The 25,555-nt window shown below is 41.6% G+C and overlaps 1 protein-coding gene across 1 annotated transcript in view; it reads right to left on the bottom strand.

The window, feature by feature from the left end:
* Positions 1-25,555, bottom strand: part of LOC145357045 (neuron navigator 1-like) — a 698,546-nt gene that overhangs the window by 517,900 nt on the left and 155,091 nt on the right. The window contains exons 2-3 of the mRNA XM_080210100.1: positions 23,221-23,329; positions 13,766-13,905 (exon numbers count right to left, since the gene is read on the bottom strand). Of these exons, the coding sequence (XP_080066226.1) occupies positions 13,766-13,905; positions 23,221-23,231 (151 nt within the window). The 5' untranslated portion in view covers positions 23,232-23,329. The remainder of the gene's footprint in view (positions 1-13,765; positions 13,906-23,220; positions 23,330-25,555) is intronic.

Genomic DNA, 25,555 nt, shown 5'->3' with positions numbered 1-25,555 from the left:
ATAAGATCATGGCTGATCGGAAGTGGATCAGTTCCACTTTCCCACTTTCTCCCCATAACCCTTAATTCCCTTGTCTGTCAAAAACCTATCTACCCGTGACTTAAATATATTTAGCGAGGTAGCCTCCACCACTTCAACGGGCAGAGAATTCCAGAGATTCACCACCCTTTGAGTGAAGAAGTTCCTCCTCAACTCTGATCTAAACTGCTCCCCCCTTATCTTGAGGCTGTGCCCTCTAGTCCTGCTATCCTTTCTAAGCGGGAAGAATCTCTCTACCTCTACCCTATCCATCCCCTTCTTTATCTTATACGTCTCTATAAGATCTCCCCTCATCCTTCTAAACTCCAATGAGTACAGACCCAGTCTATTAAGTCTCTCTTCATATGCCAACCCCCTCATCTCCGGTATCAGCCTAGTGAGCCTCCTCTGCACTCCCTCCAAGGCCAATATATCCTTCCGTAAGTGCGGCGACCAAAACTCCAGCTGCGGTCTCACCAGTACCCTGTACAGTTGCAGCAAGACCTCCCTGCTTTTATATTCTATCCCCCTCGCTATAAAGGCTAGCATTCCATTTGCCTTCTTGATCACCAGCTGCACCTGCAGACTGGGTTTTTGCGACTCGTGCACAAGGACCCCCAGGTCCCTCTGCACCGTAGTATGCTGCAGCTTTTCGCCTTTTAAATAACAATCCCTCCTACTATTATTTCTACCAAAGTGGATAACCTCACACTTGCTAACATTATACTCCATCTGCCAGGTCCTCGCCCACTCGCTCAGCCTATCCAGATCTCTCCGCAGACTTTTCACACCCTCCACTTAATTTGCTTTTCCACTTATCTTTGTTTGATCAGCAAATTTCGTCACCCTACACTCAGCCCACTCCTCCAGATCATCTATATAAATGGTAAATAGTTGAGCACTGATCCCTGCAGCACTCCACTATTTATGATTTATTAAATCCAGGTTCTGCCATGCCAGGATTTGAACCCGGGTGCCCAGAACATTTGCTGAGTTGCTGGATTCTAGCAATAATACCACTAGGCCATCGCCTCCAACGTATTTGGAAGAATGTTTAATGAGAGGCAAAGTTTACCAACAGCCTTGCTTCCAGTAATCTCGATCGATCCTAACCAAGGATAACCTAAGCTAAGATCCACAATGATGGCAACAGAACAAGCTTAGCTCCCATGAGAGGAGTGCAGCTCTGCAGCAGCATGTTTAGAGCTGGGGTTGCATACTAGTGCTTACATTGCGACAAAGCATGGCGCTTTTGTCTTGCCCTCATTGATTTATAGCAATATTTAAATTCTGTGCAATTATTTACACTGGAAACATAAAGTATACATCCTGCTGACATCACAATACCTACCAGAAATAATGGGCCATAACTTGCAGCCCGCAGTGCACAGTGCCCTGCTGGAATTACAAGACATTAAAGCACATTGACCTGCTCAGAAAAGCTTTGCCGAAACATCTGCTGGCTGGAGCTGCTTGGGGGCTGCAGTGACAGCATCCTCGCAGGCCCCAGTGCCGTGTGACACCAGCAAGCTCAGGGAGGCCACGTCCCCCTTTTTACTGCACAGGCTACCATAAAGGGTTGAGTAATATTGACAGGTCAGGGAGAAGCTAAGTGGATGGGGTTTGACTGGTCAGCAGGGTTATGATTGGGGGGAGGGCAGTGGGTTCAGGTTCAGGTCAACGGGCTGGCAGGTCATGTCGGAGGGGATTAAGTTGGGGTGGTCGGGCATCAGGGGTTGGGTTGGGGGGGTGGTTCCAACTTCAGGGAGGGGTGGGGAGGGATGGTTGGATGTCGAGTGGTGGATGTCTGGTGATTGGGGGACATCAGAGGATGGGGGAATCTCATGGCAGGGTGGTCGGGGAGGGGGGAGTTTGGGAATACCCTGGGTGGGGAGATGATTTGTTGGGGCGGGGAAGGGTTCCCGATTGTGTGGGGACTGCCATGCGGGACTTGGTCTGCATGTTTCAAATAGTTACTCTGAAGCTAGAAGTTTACTTTTTCTAATCCTTTCAAAGTAATTATTACTGCATCACTAGCAGAACCATCTGAAGTTCGTGATTTAAAATTGCTTTCGCGGAAGGTTGCCAGAAAAGCACCATTGTCCAGGGGAAGTTAGCCCCTTTGGACAATTGCTGCATAAACTCTTACACTGGAACTTCCAAGAGAGATTCGACAGTGCATCTCTGAGCTATTCCCCAAATCTGACACGAGGCAGCCATGGAATTACGGTCTGTTTCTCTCCACAGTTGCTGCCTGACCTGCTAAGTAGATCTGGCATTTTCTACAATTTGTTCTTTTGACTAACTGGGGGACTTGTATCTTTACAAAGTGGAAAATACACATGATATTGCAAAAAAAATTGTTAAATTTTGCCACAAAATGAACTGCAGAGTTCCCAATGAATAAGCTAATACTCCAAAGACCCCCCCACCAACAATGAATCAGCTAATAGGATTGAAGTATATCACCATTAACTCAGTTCACACAACAAACATGTTTTTTGACAGGAATATTTGACAGGAGCTCAAACCAAACAAAATCTGGAGACAGCATGTTTCTATATCCAAATTATTTGAACATCTTAATATGTTGTGGTTGTAGACTATTCAGGACGATCTGCTGTGCTCTGTTGTACTATTTATACTGGGATAATAATAGAACATTGAGATAGAATACCATTTGTTCATTTAGTTATTATCTGAAGTTCATTCCACAAGTCAATTCTTTCTCAAACATGTCATCAGTAATGGGTGTGTGTGTCTGTGTCTGTGTGTGTGTGTGTGTGTGTGTGTGTAAACTTTACTACAAAATAAGAATAAGTTTTACCATTGTTGAAGTGTGCAATTGACATATAATGCTGACTCTACATGTGTGACAGATATCAAGGGCCCAATTTTGACCCTCTATGCAAGTGAATTTGTTTTGAACAAGTTGAAATCTTGCCCCAAATGTTGATATGGTTGGATGTAACTCAGTTTCCAGTTTTCATCAAGTTTTTTGATTGCATTATCCATTTTTTGGATATATGGACCATATTTTAATGCCACTGGGGAGGTCAAATGCCCTCCATCAACTGCTGCAGTCCATGTCATGTAGCGACACACAGAGTGCCTTTTCCCAGAGTGGATTGATATAACCAAATGGCCAATTTAAAGGGCCACATTGCTCTGAATCTGGAGTCATGTGTAGGCCAGGCAAGGTGGCAAATTTCCTTCCCTAAAGTATATTAAGTGAACCAGATGGGTTTGTATGACAATTTGGCAATGTTATGATTATTATTAATGAAATTAGCATTTATTCCAGATTAATTAACTGAATTTAACCACCCCCCGATTAATTAACTGAATTTAACCACCCCCCCGATTAATTAACTGAATTTAACCACATCCCCCCACCTCCATTCCTCCTCCCCAAGCTGTCACAATGGGATTTGAGTACATGTGTTTGGAACATTAGTCTAGTTTAGGATTTTTAAGATTACTAGTCCAGTAACATTACCAATATGCTACTGTCTACCATCAGACTATATCCACCTGGCAGTAATGCAGTTGATTAGAAAATTGAATCAAAGATTTGATCATAGAAATCTTCATAACCTATCAAAGCTAAATCACTTCTACCTCTCAAGTGGTGAATGGGAGCAGGGAGGGTTATGAAAGTTAGGTTAATATGCAAAGTATTTTAACTTCAAACACTGGAATAAATTATAATGGTTAAACGATTCCAATTAAATGTTATGAGAAAATGTTTTTGTTTAAAAGATACAAATTAATTTGCCTTTTTGTGGCTAAATTTTAAAAACTTACTTATCTGTAATCCTTTTAAGACAGTGGAAGACTGGTAGCCAGCTAGAGTATAGAACTTGCATTTCACCCTAGTGGAATGAAAAGGGTACAGAAACCCCAGAGGAGTCTGGCAGACCCCATCTCCTGTTTGCTTTCACATTATCTTTCAACTCTTCCAAAGTTTCTAAGATGCGATATCAGAATACAATTACCTTTTCCATGAAACAATTCCTCTGGGATATACAGCTAGTTGAACACTTAAGAAGTTTACCAACATAGCGTCCAAATTCATAAAGTAATCATCCCAAGAGATCTACTGCAAATTTAGATCTTTTGGGAATCATTTCCATCCAACTACACCCAGGAAGACAATGGAACAAAGGTGGAATTATTGCATTGAGACCAACTAAAGGACAGTTAACCATATTCTCTTTGGTTATTTATCTTCTTCACAAAATGCAAAAAATCTTTAAGCCTATCCTCTTATTCTACTGTGTGTGTGTGTGTGTGTGTGTGTGTGTGTGTGTGTGTGTGTGTGTGTGTGTGTGTGTGTGTGTGTGTATACGTCCAGGGCTCATGTGTGAAGTATGAATGGTGGTTGCAATTTATTTTTTTTAATTCGGCAAGTAGTCTTGAAAAAAATTATCATATCCTGTATTTAAATTTGAGAAACCTGTCTGGCTAATTCATAATCTGAAAGTGTATTGCAGTTTCTTCAATCAATTCACAAAAAACCCAGTTCCAGTCAGACTTGCAGAGGGGAATCATTTTTACCCCTCTCCACATGGTCATAACAGAAATTAATAAACTAAAGGCTAAAAAAAGAGAGATTGGGGGAAAGGAGTCACAACCATGCAAAATGTGTTTTACTTAATCATAGTTAACTGTAGAAGGGTTTTTTTTTGCGTCTCAAGTGTAGAGTCAGCATTAAATGTCAATTGCACACTTCAACAATGGCAAAAATTATTCTTATTTTGTAGTAAAGTTTTTAAGGTATGTACACACACACACACACACACACACACACACACACACACACACACACACACACACACACACACACACACACATTACTGATGACATGTCTGAGAAAGGACTGACTTGTGGAATGAACTTCAGATAATAACTAAATGAACAAATGGTATTCTATCTCAATGTTCTATTATTATCCCAGTATAAATAGTACAATAGAGAACAGCACATCATCCTGAATAGTCTACAACCATAACACATTAAGATATCCAAATAATTTGGATATAGAAACATGCTGTCTCCAGATTTTGTTTGGTTTGAGCTCCTGTCAAATGTTTCAACATGTTTAATGCAATGAAGTTACTGTGAAAATCCCCTAGTTGCCACATTCCGGCTCCTGATTGGGTACACTGAGGGAGAATTTAGCACGGCCAATGCAACTAACCAGCATGTCTTTCAGACCATGGGAGGAGCACCTGGACGAAACCCACACAGGCAGGAGAGAATGTGCAGACTCTGCAAAGTGACCCAAGCTGGGAATAAAACCCGGGTCCCTGGCGTTGTGAGGCAGCAGTGCTAACCACTGTGCTACCATGCTGCCCCTAACATTGCTCACTTTTAATATATCTGCAATAAAACTTGTTTTGACGTTTGACTAGGATTATTATACCAATACAGGAAGTAAGAGGTCAGTAGTAAAGAGAAACAGCAATTTGTATGCTTGCTGAAAATGTAGGAATTAAGACTACTGCACAGAATTCAAGAAAAGGTACAGCATAATATCGACAATTACTTAATGTTCCACACGGGGCAACACCTGTCATATAAATTCTAATTACATCTAGCATTTCCAATCAACAAAAATTACGTTCAACTGCAAAATATAGAAATATATGGATTAGCCAGAAACATGCTTCATGCCTATAAGAGTAGGAATAATCCTGAAAAAAGTTCTGCTTCTGTACGATTGCCAATTCTGGCAATACACAGCATTGTAGGAAGACAGCAGCACATACTCATTTGCTGATGGACATAGAAAAAATATAGGTCAGCTCTCGCAGAGCGTATCTGTAGTTCTCAGATAGCAGACGAAAGCAACATTGGTAATCCAGCAGATGAATTAAATCACTGGTTTGTATAATCTTCAGTCTATACAGCAGTTCCAGAGCTCAAAATCTTCTTTGGCTGTGTGACCTCGCTATATTTAAATAACCTTTTCTGACTATTACAATCTGGACAGGCAAGAGTGTTATCTTCAAATGCTATTTCACAAAAAGGGAAAAAAGTAATTAATGCAAAACACAACGGTAGATTGACATTTAAGACTGACTTCCAAAATGAAGTTACCTAGATTTCTGTTGCTGTCCTCCATGTTGTATCATGGTTTTGAACTTTTAACACACACAGAATGACATGGATTCCTGAAGACTCTTCATGCAAACCACGAAACAGAAGTTGTCACATCTAATTAAACCGAGTAAAGTATAGAATAGTTGTAAACCATAGTCCTTAAATTTTCTCTCTCTGTATTTTTCCAATGCAAGTTTGTGTGCATAGCAGTCACCAATTGATGACTTTCTGAAACAGGCATAAGGTTTCAAATTTCCAACCATGGCAACTCTTCAGATTTTACTAATGCAACATTGGGAGGGACAGATCTACACGTGTAATTTCCTAATAAAGCCATATTTCTCCCCTTTTAACGCACAAAGAGAAAATGAAATTATGAAATAAATAATCATATGTTTATATGTAGTGAAGATATGAGATCGCAAGAAATTACAAAGGATTGTGAACGTAGCCCAGTCCATCACACAAACCAGCTTCCCATCCACTGACTCCGCCTACACTTCCCGCTGCCTTGGAAAAGCAGCCAGCATAATCAATGATTCCACATGCCTGGACACACAGCCTTCCACCTTCTTCTATTGGGAAAAAGACACAAAAGTCTGAGAGCATGTACAACCGACTCAAGAACAGCTTCTTCCCTGCTGCTAGACTTTTGAATCGACTTACCATCTCTAAAGCTGATCTTTCTCTTCACGCTACCTGTAACGGCAACACTATATTCTGCACCCTATCCTTTCCTTCTCCCCTATGTACTCTGTAAATGGTTATGTCTTATCTCTATAGCGCGCAAGCAACAATACTTTTCACTGTATCTCATTGAGACGTACAAGATGATGAATGGGATGGATAGGATAGAGGTGGAGAGACTCTTCCCACTCAGAAAGGACAGTAGGACTAGGGGGCACAGCCTCAAGATAAAGAGGGGGCGGTTTAGAACGGAGTTGAGGAGGAACTTCTTCACTCAAAGGGTGGTGAATCTCTGGAATTCTCTGCCCGTTGAAGTGGTGGAAACTGCCTCGCTAAATATTTTTAAGACGCGGGTTGATGGGTTTTTGATAAGCGAGGGGATTAAGGGTTATGGGGAGAGGACGGGAAAGTGGAACTGAGCCACGACAGATCAGCCATGATCTTATTGAATGGCGGGGCAGGCTCGAAGGGCTAGATGGCCTACTCCTGCTCCTATTTCTTATGTTCTTATGTTCTTATGTATCCCAATACATTTGGCAATAATAAATCAAATCAAAGCTATACTGCAGAAGAAGCCATCATCACCATCAGTGGGCTCAATGCTGCTTTTTCCATTCGACATTGGCTCTTGCCAATATTGGAGAAAATCTCGCCCAAACAGTAAGCAAAATTCTGGTTTCATGCAATCAAAAAGTAAACAGCAAGTAAAATGCAGAGCAAGATTATAGAATTCTTATGAACATACTTTTGGTATGATGACAAGGTCACAATTCATTGAGTACTTAACGTAACAGATAAAAATGTAGAAACATGGTTCCTTGTGAACATATCAACCTTTTTATAATTACTTTTCATTCACCCTATAAACACATACATGGTCATGAGTACAAAGTTACATTTTATCATATTGTTTTCAAATAGCGAGAGGTCTTGTTAATCTAACTAAGCAGTCTTTAAGTTACAGTGAGTTCAGTGCAAAAGGAATGCAGGCACGGCATAGTGGCACATTGGGTTTGATTCTGGCTTTGGGTGACTGTCTGTGTGGAGTTTGCAGATTCTCCCCATGTCTGTGTGGGTTTCCTCTGGGTTGTCCAGTTTCCTCCTGTAGTCGAAAGATGTGCAGGTTAGGTGTATTAGCAATGCTATATTGCCCCTTAGTGTCTCAAGATGTGTAGGTTAGATGGATTAGCCATGGTAAATGTGTGGGGTTATGGGGCTAGCACGAAGGGAATGGTCTGGATGGAATGCTTAGAGAGTCAAGTGAAAATTTGATGGGCCTGATGACCTCTTCCTGCTGTGTAGGGATTCAGTGTAAACTGAACTGTCCAATCTCCCAAAGCATGTTTTGCACAAGTCAGAAAGATTATTTTTACCCTCCTCCACTTTCAGTGTAGCAGTATTCTATTCCAACAATAATTTCAGGAACATCAACATTACAGCTTCTTTCAACAGACCATCCTGTTTGAAGAGCTGGTTCTTGTCTTTGCAGAACATATCACTCAAAACTTGATGTGTTGACATACCTTCACAAAGGTTTTATGATTGACTATGCAAATTAAAAACTGAAATGAAAATATTTGCGATTCAGCTTTCCGCCCTTATTTGAGTGGAATATCATGAAAAGGAACTCCATTACTTAAGGTGTTTAAAGGAAACCAGGAAGTTGTGGATTGGTGAGTCTAACACCTGACGCACAACCTATTGGAATCTATAAGTAAGAATAGTGTCTGAGACTTAGAGAAAATTCAATGATTATTTTTTTTGATGAATATTAATTATTATTTTTATTTATTATTATTGTCACAAATTAATGCTGCAATTAAGTTACTGTAAAAATTCCCAAGTCACCACACTCTAGTGTCTGTTCAGGTAGAGGAAAAATTCAGCAATGGCCAATGCACATAATCAACACGTCTTTTGGACTGTGAGAGGAAATCAGAGCACCCGAGGCAACCCACAAAGACATGGGTGAAAACTGTGCAGACTCTGTACAGTGACCCAAGCTAGGAACCAAACACAGATCCTTGATGCTATGAGGCAGCAGTGCTAACTACTGTGCCACCGTGCGATTGGAAAGGGCTCACAAAGATTGATCTTTGTTGAGGATGGAACTACAGTAGTAGACAGAGGAATAAGAATGTGGTTTATATGGACTTCCAGAGGATGTCCAATAAAGTTCCATATGCAAGGCTAAAGTTAACCTAGTGCAGAGATGAGTTGGAAGGTGGAAAACAGAAGAAGGACAATGAGAATGTGCTTGAACTGGAAGTAAGTGTCTAGTGGTATTCCACAAGGATCTGCAGTGATGCATCAGCTGTCTGTTTTTTTTTATTGATCACTTAAATAATACAACTGAGAGCTTGACAAATATTGGTGACATGATATGTCATTTTAAGAAACATTGATAGGTTAAATGAGTAAAACACTAACATGTACAGTTCTGGTCATAAATGGAAAGGAGACATTTGGACTCTGCAATGCATTCTCGTGAAGGAGAGAAGACAGAAACAGAAATTAGGAACAAGAAAAATAAATAAGACAAGATTAATGCGGTTGGTGGGGGTATGGAGTGGACAACTGAGATTGTAATTTAACATTGCAAAAGAAAGAAAGATTTATATTTACAAAACATATTTCACAACATTAAGACCTCGCAGAACGCTTTGCAGCCATTTAAGTATTTTTGCAGTGTAATTACTGTGTAGGAAACTCCAGTCAATTCCCGCAGAGGAAACTCTCACAGCATGGAAACAATGTCAAGATAATCAGTTGAAGTGATGACGATCGAAGGGTAATTCCTTTGCACTTTTTAGCAATAATGTGAAAGGATCTTTTACATTCAGCTACTGGGGAGATGGAAGCCTTGATTTGATATTACCTGAAAGACGACACATTTGACAATACAGCATTCTCATAACACTGCTCCAAAACTTTGTTGCTTAAGCCACTGGTTGTGGTGTTTAAACCATAACCTTCTGGCTCAAGAAGTGACGATGCTACCTTAAAAGAAACACTGAGAATAAAAAGATAATCAAAACCGAGAGAAACAAAAAAACTGGAATAATACAGAATTTGCCAACAGAGGCTAATACCTCTTTGATAGCTTTCTTGTATGCAGCTTAAAGTTTCTTTATTAGTACGACAAGTAGGCTTATCTTAACATTGCAATGAAGTTACTGTGAAAATCCCCTAGTCGCCACATTCCAGCATCTGTTTGGGTACGTGGAGGGAGAATTTAGCATGGCCAAAGCACCTAACCATAGGTCTCTCAGACTGTGGGAGGAAACCGGAGGAAACCCATGCAGACACGGGGAGAACATGCAAACTCCGCACAGACAATGACCCAAGCTGAGATTGAACCCGGGTCCCTGACACTGTGAGGCAGCTGTGCTAACCATTGTGCCACTATACTGAAATTTTGGGGGAGTGAAAGAAACTCAACTTAGTTGTTCCCATACTTATTTGGACACTTTGCAATTTGTGTTTGGAAAATAGTTAATTGCAAATATTTGGGCCAGAATTTTCCCAAAAATATTCCAAATGTCGAATCTGCGTGAAAACTGGAATAATGCATGCTGTTTTTTTTTCAGTGGGAATTCAGAGGAGAAATTCCCACACTCTGTGCACTACAGAGGCAATCAGTGTGAAGATCATTAAATTTCAGGAGGTTGGGGGCCTATTTCCACTAGAGAGGCTGAAATCAGTGCACTGAGCAGGCCCCTGCACATGCTGAGATCAGTACATGCACAGTGGGCCTTCGCTGATAGCCTCCCAATTGTTGGCCAACTCAATCACTGGCCAGTCCTGCGGGCTTCCCCCCCACGCCCCCTTCTCCTCCCCACCACATGGCCATGGCCCCCAACCATTCCCGGGCCAGCCTCAAGCCCCCTTGTGGCCCGCTGCAGCCCCCCCGCCATTGATTCCTCCCCTCTGACAGAAACCCACTCCCCCACAATCCCGACTCGCTCCCACCCTACCTCTCCTCAGTGCCGACCTCATCAGTAGGCTGACCCACAACCCCTCCTGGATATCACCCTCCGCCACCCAGCCTGCCCTGATCACTGGCCTTCTGCCTTCCCCCACCGATCCCCATGCAGAGAGGCAGCGGGACTCTCCACCCCCACCGAATGGGCCACCAAGCCATGCCCCCATCTGGCCTGCTCCCAGGGCCCCGCTTCTATATATCCCACTCCCTTGGCACTGCCCAATGCCTGATGGTGCCAAATGCACCTTGGCGGTGCCCTTGTGCATTGGCACTTTGCCTCTTTGACATTGGCAATGGGCTGTGCAAGCCGGTGCCCCCTGGATGAGGGGGCACAGGCTGGCACAGCCCAGTTGCCAATGCCCAAGAGGCACCACCCTCCTGCTGCCCAACCCTCTGGGAGGGTCTCGATTGTCCCCCTTTACTCCGGGCTGCTAGTTCCCTGAAAGTGGGGAGCTATTCCAAACCCTGCTGAAGTGAAATGCTGTGGTGGGAAGGGGGAAGATGCTAGTGGACCCAAGGACCTCAGTCCTGGGCCAGCTAATAGCATTTAAATTATGTTAAAATTAGGACTTAAGTACTTGCCTCGCCAATTTCCAGCGTGGAGCAGACGCTGCTGGAAGTTAGGCACTGGGAGATGCTATCACTACATGAATTCCACACATTGTCCACCATGGATTCTCCTGGCCTGTTGTGTTAAAAAATTAGCGCAGCAGAATGGGAGAACTGCCCAGCCCCAGCCTTAATACAGAAGACATTGTTATACCAACACTTGACATTATTCCCTTCCAATCAATTTTAGATGTAACAATTGGGCAGAATTGTAGAAAGGCTTGTGATATGTGGAATATGATGCACACGATATTATTCACACATGCCTTTGTAAAATATATTTCATCCAAGTCAGGATGCATCAACTTACATTATATAGCATCTTTGGCATTAAGTGTAGGGGCTTCTAAGTAATGTTTTCTCCCAAAATAACAAAATTAGATATGGTAAAAAAAACTAGGTATGTTTTTCTTTATTTGATTGGGAATCATTTTGATTTTCATTGATAGTGAAAATTGGAAGATAACAGTTTCAGCTGCCTATTAGAATTCTCTGCTGATTAGCAGAGAAGTCAATGGAAATGAAAATGCAAATCAGGAGAGCTATAACTAATGGCTGAAACATTATTGTCAAAAGTCAAACATTCTGCTAACAAGCTATTTTTGTATGTAAGTAAACACACTTGTAAGCTCCCACCAAGTCACACACTGTCCTGACTTAGAACTATATTGTTACTCCTTCACGTCATGGGGTCAAAATTGTGGAGTTCACACCCTAATGGCACTGAGGGTATAACTGCATCGTGTGGACTTCAGCAGCTCAAGAAGATGATCAGCACCACCCATTCAAGGGGAATTAGGGATGGGCAATAAATACTGATCTTGTCAGTTTGAATCACACCCCATGAACAAATAATAAAAAAGTTCATATCCAGTATGTTAAATCTCACTGGCTCACTTTCCCTGTCTGTCCATCCATGCTGCAAAAATTTTACCCTTCAGTTGTTTACCTTTCATGAAATTTACAGTTTGTTCAAATTTGATTTTTACAATGTTAATTCTGGTCACTGAGAAATTTAACAGTTTCTTTTAACGTGTATCTATGAGTTGAGTAATGAAGCAGGCATTTAATATGCCTTGAATGCTAAAACCATTGTTGAAGGTTACAAATGGGCTAGCACAACATCTGTAAATCTGAATTTGATATAGTTTTCTGACTGGTTTGTGATGAACCTTTAAGCACGTCTGTGCAGAATTACTTATCTATCAAAAACTTAAAGCAAATATCTCTCATCTGACATGAACTGTGGACTGGTTGATTCACATTTGAGTACAAAAAATATCAGGAAATCTGCATTTGTAATCAGAATGAGTATTTTAGTGCACGCCTTGAGCTATTAATTTAATACTGCTGAACACATGAACTGAATGAGACAGCTGTAGATGTAAATCCCCTGACAGCCTATTCAATCCAGATCATCCTTAGTTAAGCTGAATGCAATTTCAGAGGGTACAGAGTAAATGCACCATTACTGCCATTCCATGAAATTCCAACCTTACATTGGGAAAAGACATTTATTTTGGATCAAGGATTTACGCTCTTCTCTGCCTTATGGAAGGAAGTCAAAACCCAACTCATGAACTATGTTAACTCTTGGCTGAAGGCTACAACCTTATACATCTGATTCAAATCAATTTTATCTACAAATGGATTTAATCAAGAACCAGATTAAAACTTTTGCATCATACTAACGTCAAAGCATTTGCTTAAATGCTCTATACAATTCAACTTGGCATAAAACAGTTTGGCTATAAGGTTAAAAAAAAATCAAATATACATGTGATAAATCTTGCCCACTACTACTTATAAGTTAAACATTATTATGGAGGCATTGTACAGAATAAATAAAACACACTGAACAATAAGGCTGTTCGGGTCTTTGGAACCCAGAGTTGAACTATTGATCTGACACACAAGAGTGATTGATAACATTGGGACAGCACTTGGAAAATATATACTTTCTATAGCACAACTGCAGCTAGTGTGAAAGTTTTTCAAATATTAACCTTTCATGCTGAAGCCATCTTTAAGTTATTTTGCCACATTTTTTGTTGTAGTCCTTATATATAATAAAACTGAGTATCTTGTCATCTGTTCTCAATCACCAAGAGGTTTGATAGATAACTGAAGACCAGCAACTGGAATTCAGCACGTGTAGAGGCATGCATGTGCCTTGCTCCCTATTCAAGAAGCAAACGTGTATTCCTGTAAGTAATCTTACCATCAAACTGAAGAAACTTACTTCAACTTAGTACTGAAATAATATTCCTAAAACTTTGATCAGAGCAGTCATTTATTTTTTCCACCATTCAAATTTAACTGTCATTTAAAATGCATCAGTGCACTTTTAATCCTTACCTTTCTGACTCCCAGATTTGCACGGCTGGTTGTTGTGTTTTTTCAAACTGCTAATAGTTTGACTTTGTCCATTCAGAGTTGAGAGAGACATCGCATTACTGGCAGTTGCTGCTGTTGCCCTTGCAGTGGGGCCAGGAATCCTGAAGGAAAAAACATAGTGTCTTGCCTGTAAATACGAAGCAGATTCAAGAGTGAGAATAACGCCTTGCACAAGAGCAACAAGAATATCTGGGTTTAACCACAAATGGAAACAGCACTGGAATCAGAAGGGAGGGGAGAAATAAAGTTCAATTATGCTGATCTCCGTACTGAGACTAAAGTAAAGAAATTACCTCACCACTCTTCAGAAAGAAAGAAAGATGATATGTCTACGGCATGATGGAACTGCTGTTTTATTTTAGATTAAAAGTTGCAGTTCATGACCATTAGTTCAGCTGCCAGCTTAATAAGGTGGGTATGTGTCTGGTGGGGATTGACAAATGCCCAACCCAACTTTAATATTAACCACATGCCATCCATTACTAAATCACAAATAAAGCATGCACGTTTCTGATTACAAGGCCTTAATTAATCTTACGGTTGGGACAGTAGCTTGAACAAATCAACAGCAGTTGAGAGGACTGAGGACTGAGATTGGTACTCAAAATAAGCACGTTTTCTCTTCTGAAGTTTAGTAAAAATTGTCCATTTAACCACTTCAGAATAAAGCATATTTTATGTAAATATGGCAATGATTTAGCCAACCAAAATAAAAGTCATATCTAACATTTCATTTCTAATTAGTGAAGACCCAAGTTCAAATATGATATTATTTACAACATACAAAACAAAGTAACAGCCCAGAAAAGTATTTAAAACATATATTTTTGGATATCCTCACGCCTGTTAAAGTTCCTCCCTTTCACTCGATCCCCCCGTTCCTACCCGATTTCTGAGGCATGCAGTGGATTTAAAATTCAGCGTACTCAGTGGTCATAAAATGGAGCTGTCCCCCATACCCTTCTACACATATAGTTGTAGCACCTAACAATGCTCTCTCCCCTATATTTCAAAAGTACGTCACTGTAGGATGGCACGACGGCAAAGTGGTTAGCACTGCTGCCTCACACTGCCAGGGATCCAGGCTCAATTCTGGCCCTCGTTCACTGTTTTTGTGGAATTTGCACGTTCTCCCATGAGTTTCCTCTGGGTGCTTCAGTTTCCTCCCACAATCCAAAGATATGCTGTTGGCCGTGTTAAATTGCACCTTAGTGTCAGGGGCACTAGCAGGGTATACATGTGGGGTTGCAGGGATGGGCCTGGGTGGGATTGTTGTTGGTGCAAGCTTGATGGGCCAAATGGCCACTTTCTGCACTGTAGGGATTCTATGAATTCAATGATTTTAGGTGCCTTGCAGTTGTAAAATGCAGATTTGTTTCCTCCTCTTCTGTGTTTTTTTTCTTGTAAGTTGCTATCTGCTTCAGACAACAACATCCAGCTTGAGAAGACACCAGGGTGGAGATTCAATAGTGGGAATTCATAGACTAGAATCCTATAGTGCAGAAGGAGGCCATCACCGACAACAATTCCACTCAGGTCTTATCCCCATAACTCCATGTATTTCCCCTACTAATCCCCCTGACACTAAGGGGCAATTTAGCATGGCCAATCAACCTAACCTGCACATCCTTGGAGTGCATGAGGAAACTGGAGCACCCAGAGAAAACCCACACAGATATGACGAGAATGTGCAAACTCCACACAGAGACCCAAGGCTGAAATTGAACCCAGGTCCCTGGTGCTGTGTGGCAGCACTGTTAACCACTGTGACACTTCACTGCATACGTTGCTCAATAGCGTTTAGACCTAAAATTCAGGAATACTGGACCAAAGCTGGTCCAATCACGTTAAATGTAATGTTTCTGCCCAAAAACAATCTGCTACTTCAAGAGCTGTTAAAATGCTTAACTGTTTTTACTCTAACAGGCAAGATGACCAACAAAATCAATAGCTAAATTCTAACCACATATACTGCATCACTCACATTCCATCATGCCCAAACACCCTTGTACTATACAGTTGGAATGCAATCCAGGCTTCTGGAGAATAGAGAGAGAGCCAGGCACTGATAATGAGAAGAAAGGGACAGAGATGGCACATGACCAAGGGCTGGTTTTCTGTGAACAGAAACTTAAGTATAACCAGGATTCCAACTTGGTGGAGTCGGCCACAATGGCCGATTACCATAGCAGCGGAACTAGTCTCCTATTCATTACACAAGAAGGATACAAGCTGGGATGAAAGCAGTCAAAGAATGTGTCAACTGTGCACCAATTCAGCAAATGCCATCGAGAAATACTCAGCATCATTGATTCAGACCTCATGCCAAGAGGGTGAAAATATAGCAGAAGCATTTTTTAGGAATGCTCTTAATGCTGTTCTTAAGAAAAGTCATTCTAGACTCAAAACCTGAATCCTGTTTGATGCTGCCCGACCTGCTTCCAGCATTTTCAGATTTGATTTCAGATTTCCAGCATCTGCAGTATTTTATTTTTATTTAGCACTTATTGATGGTTAGAACAAAGAACAAAGAAAATTACAGCACAGGAACAGGCCCTTCAGCCCTCCAAGCCTGCACTGACCATGCTGCCCGACTGAACTAAAACCCCTACCCTTCCAGGGACCATATCCCTCTATTCCCATTCTATTCATGTTTTTGTCATGACGTTCCTTAAAAGTCACTACCGTATCCGCTTCCCCTGGCAACGAGTTCCAGGCACCCACCATCCTCTGTGTAAAAAATGTCTCATACTTCTCCTTTAAACCTTGCCCCTCGCACCTTAAACCTATGCCTCCTAGTAATTGACTCTTTCACCCTGGGAAAAAGCTTCTGGCTATCCACTCTGTCCACACCTTTCATAATCTTGTAGACTTCTATCAGGTCGCCCCACAGCCTTCGTCGTTCCAGCCAGAACAACCCAAATTTCTCCAACCTCTCCTCATAGCTAATATCCTCTATACCACCCGCAACATCCTGGTAAATCTTTTCTGTACCCTCTCCAAAGCCTTCACATCATTTTGGTAGTATGGCAACCAGAATTGAACACTATATTCCAAGTGTAGCCTGACTTGCCAATTTTTAAACTCAATACCCCGGCTGATGAAGGCAAGCATGCCATATGCCTTCTTGACTACCTTCTTCACCTGCATTGCCACTTTCAGTGGCCTGTGTACCTGTACACCCAGATCTCTTTGCCTGTCAATACTCTTAAGGGTTCTGCCATTTACTGTATATTTCCTATCTGTATTAGATCTTCCAAAATGCATTACCTCACATTTGTCTGGATTAAACTCCATCTGCCATTTCTTCGCCCAAGTCTCCAACTGATCTTTATCCTCCAGTACCCTCTGATGGTCCTCATTGCTATCCACAAATCCACAACCTTTGTCCTGATCACAAACTTACTAATCAAACTGGTTAGATTTTCCTCCAAATCATTTATATATTACAAACAGTAAATGTCCCAGCACTGATCCCTGAGGAATGCCACTTGTCGCAGCCCTCTATTTAGAAATGCACCCTTCCACTGCTACTCTCTGTCTTCTTTAACCAACATGATGTGGTGATGCTGGCATTGGACTGGGGTAAACACAGTAAAATCTTACTGTCCTTTGACCAAGCCAGTTTTGTATCCACCTTGCCAGCTCACGTCTGATCCCATGCGACTTCACCTTCTGCACCAGTCTGCGATGAGGGACCTTGTCAAAGGTCTTACTGAAGTCCATGTAGACACCATCCACTGCCCAACCCTCAATCATCTTCGTCACTTCCTTGAAAAACTCAATCAAGTTTGTGAGACACGACCTCTCCTTCACAAAACCATGTTGCCTCTCACCAATATGTCCATTTATGTCCAAGTAGGAATAAATCCTGTCTCGAAGGATCCTCTCCGATAATTTCCCTACCACTGATGTAAGGCTCACCAGCCTGTAATTACCTGGAATATTCTTAGGTACAAAGTCTGCATTCCATAACTTTATCATCTGTTGAAGGTACCTTCAGTAGTGGTTATTCATAGAATAGAATCCCTACCGTGCAGGAGGAGGCCATTTGGCTTGTCAAGCCTACACTGACAACAATCCCACCCAGACCCTATCCCCATAACTCCTCACACTTCCCCTGCTAATCCCCTTGACACTAAGGGGCAATTTAGCATGGCCAATCAACCTAACCTGCACATCTTTGGAGTGCGAGAGGAAATCGGAGCACCTGGAGAAAATCCACACAGACACAGCGAGAATATGCAAACTCCACATAGTGTGCTATGTATCTGCTATGGATAACCTAAAGGTTGAATTTAATGGGGTACTGAACTCCTCCAACAAAAATTGGGGTTGCCCCACACACACTTTTATTTGGTTTAAGGTGGGAATTCCACCACAATCTGGGCAAAAGGCCATATTTTAGACAGTCGCCAACCAATTAATTATCCAGTAGCTTCTGTGGTTCCAGTAGTGTTTCTGGGAACAACAGCTGCTGTGAGGATTACATCCAGTCCCTGATACTGAGGAGCCATGGAGCCAGAGGTAAGAGGGTTGGGAACTATTGCTGGAGCCAGGATAGGCTCCGACCCTCAATCCTCCAACCCTCATCAAACACAGGGACTAAGGCAGATGGGGAGCTGTAATAGACTGGCCAGTGGGGGATGGAAACAGAGTGAAATGACTGGGGGTGGGGGGAGGGGCCGTCCAAGGGGGCCAGGGAGCCTGTAGATAAGGCATCTCTCTCCCTTGCCTGCTACCAGCCATGTGCAGTGAAGGTTGTCAGACTGGAAACTGGGTAATCACTGATTTGGAGGCAAGACTAACCTGATCTTAAAATGACTTTCACTGCCCTCTTTCCCCATGGTAATGTAAAGCAGATATGCCATCCAGTGAGGTGGAAAATGCTGATCAGTTATTTTTGACCCTGATTCTCTTTTGTCTGAAAAGTAAATGGAGAATTTACAGCACAACTATTAACAAACCGATACTGTCACTTTCGTTGGGAGACTCAAGAGGTATACTCATTGTGAACAGACAGCTACATGTCTCTAACTGCCCCAATAACACAATCTGGGCCTCCCTTTGATCTTTACCCACCCTAAACCAGCTTTCAAGCAGATTTTGGAACAAGTCACCTGATCCCATTAGTTCTACCTTACAATGGCATAATTGTAAAACCCAGGTCCCATAACCCTCAGAACTGGAACAGGATTGCTGGTCATCCTTAAAGACTACATATTAAAAATAATACAAGACAGAGTGGTGAGAAAATGCCATTTTAACTTGCTGGTTTGCAGTTGTAGGAGGTAAAAGAAAGAAGATGTACCTCTCTGTACAGTAATGCAATGATGACTATCGTAGTGATAATAATGATGATATCATAGAATCCTTACAGAGCAGAAGAGGCCACTTGGCTCATTGAATCTGCACCAACTCTCTAACAGACAGCATCTTACCAAGGTGCTCTTCCCCACCCTTTCCCTGTAACCTTAAACATTTAACATGGCTAATCCACCTAACCTACACATTTTGAGACTTTCACAGCAATTTAGCTTACCAATTCACCTAACCTCCACATCTTTAGACTGTAAGAGGAAACCCATGCAGATACGGGGAGAATGTGCAAACTCCACACACACAGTAACCCAAGGCCAGAATCGAACTGCTAATCACTGTGCCACCAGGCCGCTTTGTTTTTTGAAGAATAGAACAGGACAGTTTGTGCTGGAGTTAGATCAGCCACTTGGGAGAACACATAGTTGGTGATTAGTACCTGTATCCTCCTAGGTGTTGAATCATTTTCTCTTCTTCTTCACCATCATTCTCTCGTAACAATTTGACTGAGGCCAACTCATCCACCATTTAAATTTTAATTTCTTTATTAATGACAAAACTGTGTGAGATGCATCAGATGTCTTCCATCTTGAAGATATCAACAAAACATATATAAAACGTTATGGGGAGAGGGCGGGAATGTGGAACTGAGCCACGACAGATCAGCCATGATCTTATTGAACGGCGGGGCAGGCTCGAAGGGCTAGATGGCCTACTCCTGCTCCTATTTCTTATGTTCTTATGTCATCCACCCCACAGCAATTCACCCACCAAACAATGGAATCATTACTTCACCCTGTCAGTGATATTTTCCAGTAGAATTCTAGCACTGATGGGCCTGACTCTTTTGGCAACCTGTGCCTAGTGGTGGGTTTCTGAATGAGTCATGATGCCTGAGAGCCACCTTCTTCCCATGAAATACATTATTGAGTTTCCATTCTCCCTCAACTAATGGTGGGGCAACGAAGTGGTGCAAAGTGAAGACTGCCATCCAGGTATTCAGTCCCATGATGCACGGTGTGGTAGTGCACTATCTAGTAGCAAATACTCTGCTCATTTCTCCTTACTTTGCAGTCCTGTGTTTTCTTCTTGATTGGAAGAGCATCCCTTTCTCAATTGAATGAGTAACGTGATGAGGGAAAATAATATGAGATGGTTTCCTGTTGCCTCCCTTAGCACAGTGGCACAATGGTTGGCACTGCTACCTCACAACACTACGAAACTGGGTTCGATTCCTGGCTTGGGTCATTGCCTGTGCAGAGTCTGCACGGATTTCCTCTGGGTGCTCTAATTTCCTCCCATAGTCCAAAAGGGATGCTGGTTAGATGCATTGGCCACGCTAAATTCTCCCTCGGTGTACCCGAACAAGCATCAAAGTGTGATGACCAGGGGATTTTCACATTGCAGTGTTAATGTCAGCCTACTTGTGACAGTATTAAATAAACTTAAGCTCACGTGTATGTAAAGGAATCACAAATTCTCATCCTGAAAGATCTGTAAGCAGCCCTTGCTCCTCAAGGTTCCAGCTCTTCCATCATCATCCACCAAAAATTCACTTGCCCTGCAGTTGGCCATGGCTCAGAATCCTGAGAATGAGAGCCGTACCTGGGCCTGGAGTGAATCTGTGATGACTACCCCTTAAGTTTCAAATGACCTCGCTACCCTATGATCTAAAGGCATGTGAATATTGATAGAATAGCTCTTGTAAAATGGTACTTAATATTTTATACTTCGTACAATTGGTACAAATATTGCAGTTTGTATTTTATCTTTGTAATTAATTGTTTTTCAACAGACAAGCTGTATTTCATAGTTTACACTGAAAAATAGAGATTTAAATCTTAATATTATAGAATCATTTATCAAAATGAATAATTATCTAATGCATTTGTTATGGAACTGTAGAGTCGATTAAATTTAATCAATAAGTACGAGTCTTGCTCATTCCTTTCTATAAATTAACAGGTCAAGATTAAAACTCACCTTTGATCTATAACTGTGCAACCCTCCCCCCCCTCCCCTCCAGCTGTCTCAATTAGTAAGTACTTTCAGGATAGGGTTTTGATAGATTTTATGCATGCAGATCTTTTTCTCTTAAATTAATCAGTGTTGTATTCGGACTCAGACATGGAGCAAATGGTAATTATAGGCAAAGGGAGTGAAATCTGTCTTGGGCAGTCAACAAAATGGGCAATAGTTAATGGGCAGTGCCTTTTCCACTCTGTTCATTTGCTTCATGAAATATAAATTAAGCTGCAAATTCACTGTTGCCCATGTTGCTCTATTACACAGGAAATTCATCCCCAAGTACTCCATTACTGGTGTTTATCCATCTCAGTTAGCTTTTTAATCATACCGACAGTTCTGTTTAAAAAAGCAAACCGAGGTAATTGGCATCATCCAAAATCATAAAAAATATTTTGAAACGTAGCCCTCAGAAGAAGTAAGCTTAAGGAAGTGATTTAATCTTGCACAGAAACTTTATAACCTTTCGGTAGAGAGGAATATCTGAATCTATTACTTCACTGTAACTCTGACAGCTATCCAGCTTTCTCCATGTTATCAATACCTTAAGATGTCAGCACTGACACAGGTGGAGTTATTAAACTGTATCGCTATGCACACTTTTAACAAAAAGCACTTCAGGGATTCGCTGGTCTCTCCATGGCGTGTTTCTTGTGGTGAAAGGTATGCCATTTGCTGGTGGTGGGAACTTCTGGTCCTGACCTCTGTCAATGGGATTTTCCACTGACGCAGCCCCGTGCTGTGGGGAAACCTGTGGTGGGAGGTACATAATTGGCAGGGCCAGAAGACTCCACTGGCATGAATGGCTGGAATCACAGAATTCCTACTGAGCAGAAAGAGGCCATTTGGCCCATCGAACCACACCAACAATATAGAAGCATAGAAACTAAAAGCAGGAGTAGGCCATTGAGCCCTTCAAGCCTGCTCTACCATTCATTTTGATCATGACTGATCATCAAATTTGATATCCTGATCCCCCCTTCCCCCTATATCCTTAGATCACTTTAATCCAAAGAGTTAGATCTAATTTCTTCTTAAAATCAGACAATGTTTTGGCCTCAACCACATTCTGTAGTAGTGCATTCCACACATTCACCATTCTCTGGGTGAAGAAATTTCTCCTCATCTCAGTTCTAGAAGGCTTACCCTTTATCCTCAAACTATGACCCTTAGTTCTGGACTCCCCATCACTGGGAACATTCCTTCTGAACCTACTCTGTCTAACCATGTTAGAGTTTTCTAAGCTTCTACGAGATCTCCTCTCACTCTTCTAAACTCCAGCAAATATAATCCTAACCGACTTAGCCTCTCCTCGTATGACAGACTTGCAATCCCAGGTATCATCAGCCTGGTAAACCTTCACTGTACTCCATCTCTGGCAAGGACATCCTTCCTCAGATAAGGACACCAAAGATGCACACAATACTCAAGGTGTAGCCTCAGCAGTGCCCTATACGATTGCAGCAAAACACCTCTATCCCTATACTCAAATCCTCTCACTATATGGCCAACATACTATTCGCTTTATTGCCTGCTGCACCTGCACTTACTTTCAACGACTGATGCACTAGGGCTCCGAAGTTGTAAATTATCCACCTTTCTCAATATATACCCATTCAACAATCCCACCCAGGCCCTATCTCCATAACCCACATACTTACCCTGCTAATCACCCTGACACTAAGGGGCAATTTAGCATGACCAATCAATCTAATCTGCACATCTTTGGAACGTGGGAGGAAACCGGAGCACCTGGAGGAAACCTGTGCATACTCGGGGAGAACGTGCAAACTCCACACAGACTGTCACCCAAGGCCAGAATCGAACCCGGGTCTCTGGCACTGTGAGGCAACAGTGCTAACCACTGTGCCTTCGTAAAATTCCAGCCTCTTTATTTTGAAGGAAATATTAAGCTTGAAATATTAAATAGCACTATATAAAACTTGATGGTCGCAGTGATTTGCTTTGGCACTCAGAATCTTAAGAACATCTTATCATTTATTCGCATACAATAATTTATTATCCCGAGAATCTCTTATTGTAATGACGCCATGAATATCAGAGGCACCAACCTGGACTGCATGTCGAAATACTCCTTGAGGGGGAAATGTCAGTCTGAATCTTGTGCCACCAGATGGGATGTTGTGTTAACAATAGCCATTAATGTCCATTTGCCAATTTCTAGAGGGAAGAATTAAGGAAATGAAATAGATTACACTTGCACCTCAAAATTCAATTTGATTCAATCCAAAATTCTGGACAGTCCAGTGGAATCTTGTCATACAGAATAGTTGGGAGAGATAAAAACATATAAAGGCCAATTCTTACAAAACCTATAATGCTACTAACAGTAAAATAATTTGACATCTGCTAAACATTGCTGATATTACTTTTCCATATATTGGCGAAGCTTCAGTAATGCAGTCTAAAGGACATGTCACTCACGTTAAAAAAAAGGGCTGGCTAGCTCAGTTGGCCAGATGGCTAGCCAGTCATTCAGAATAATACCACTCACACAGCTACGTTTCCCATTTTGGCTGGGGCAGACTTTGAATCTGCGTCCTGATACTGCTACTGAAGGGTGGGAGGCAATGGCAAGTTATTTCTGCCAAACCCACCAAGAAATATGGCTCATAGAAACATAGAAACTAGAAGCAGGATTAAGCCATTCAGCCCTTTGAGTCTGATCTGTTATTCATTTTGATCATGGCTGATCATCAAATTTAATATCCTGATCCCCTCTTCTCCCCCACTTGTTCCATTTAGCTCCAAAAACTATATCTATATTTCTTCTTGAAATCACACAATGGTTTAGTTTCAACTACTTTCTGCAAAGTTGTATTCCACAGATTCACCATTCTCTGGGGGAAGAAATTTCTCCTCACCTCAGTCCTAAAATGCTATCCTCAGATTATGACCCCAAGCTTTGGACTCCCTCACCATCGGGAACATTCTTTCTGAATCCATCCTGTCTAATCCTGTTTTAATTTTATAAATTTCTATGAGATCTCCTCTAAATCTTCGAAGTTCCAATGAATATAATCCTACCAATTTAGTCTCTCCTTATATGACAGAGCTGCCAACTCAGGAATCAGCCTGGTTAACCTTTGCTGCATTCCCTCTACAGCAAAGGCATCCTTCCTCAGGGTGAAGCAATCAGCAGACAAGAATGCAAGATCACAAGAATTAGAAACCATTCAGCCCCTTGAACTTATTTTGCGTTTTAATAAAATCATAGCTGATCTGATTATGGCTTCAACTCCACTTTCCTGTCTGCCCCATAACCCTTGACTCCCATGTTGATCACAAGGCCACCTAACTCAGTCTTGAAAATATTCTATGAACCAGCCTGCACTCTCATCTGAGGAAGGGAATTCCAAAAACTAATGACCCTCAGCGCAAAAAAAGTCTCATCTCAATTTTAAATGGCAAACCACTAATTTTCAAAAGTGTCCCCTAATCTAGATTCCTTTATAAGGATAAACATCCTTTCATCATGCACCTTGTCCTGTCTCTTCATGATGTGATAGGGTTCAGTTAGATCACCTTTAATTGTTTTAAATTCCGACATGTATAAGCTCAAACTGTTCAACATTAATACATAAAATAATTCTTTTATCCCAGGAATTTGTCAGATGAACCTTCTCTGAACTGCTTCCAATGCAACTATATCCTTTCTTAGTAAGATGACAAAAACTGCACACGGTACTCCCAATGCGATCTCATTAACCCTGCACATTGTTAGGGTAAACACAGTAAAAAGTCTGACAACACCAGGTTTTAGTCCAACCGATTTATTTGATAATAGACTCACAAGCTTTCGGGTTAGTCCCTTCGTCAGGTGAATGGAGAGTTCTGGCCTCAGACCCACATCATTGTTAGGGTACCAGATCAGAAACCTCAAAGTGAATTATGAAGCCAGAGGAGACCTCTCTATTTTGACATTAGTGTGAGGATAAGATGTTCCACTCCAGATGTAATTCTACTGACAAACCCAGGGAACTTTTACTAAAACAAACTTTATTTCACAATACAGTTTAACGATACAAAATGATTTGGCTTAGCTTTTAACAACTGAACAACACTTGAACATAACAAGATGCAATTCTTAACTGCTAATCTGTCATTATGAGTTCCCATCAAGCACAATTTCCCTCAAAGACTTAAACTTATCTTTAAAATTAGTTAGTAAAACACAGGCATATTTGCTTTGACTTAGCATACTAGTCCTGGAGCTTTCAGAAAGCCCCTCATGGGAGATAGAGAAACCTCTTTCTTCTTGCAGATCCAGGCAGCACTGCTAGTGCATTCTTCTCCTCAACTCTTTTTCTGAATGAAATATACCTTTGCTGAGAGTTATGAAATATCTCCTTAAATATCTACCACTGCTTTTCTCTCTTTTAATCT

This window comes from Carcharhinus amblyrhynchos, chromosome 22 (assembly GCF_965287045.1).
Source record: "Carcharhinus amblyrhynchos chromosome 22, sCarAmb.v2.hapA, whole genome shotgun sequence".
In the NCBI taxonomy this organism is placed as follows: Eukaryota; Metazoa; Chordata; class Chondrichthyes; order Carcharhiniformes; family Carcharhinidae; genus Carcharhinus; species Carcharhinus amblyrhynchos.
This window is presented reverse-complemented; position numbering and strand designations above follow the sequence as displayed.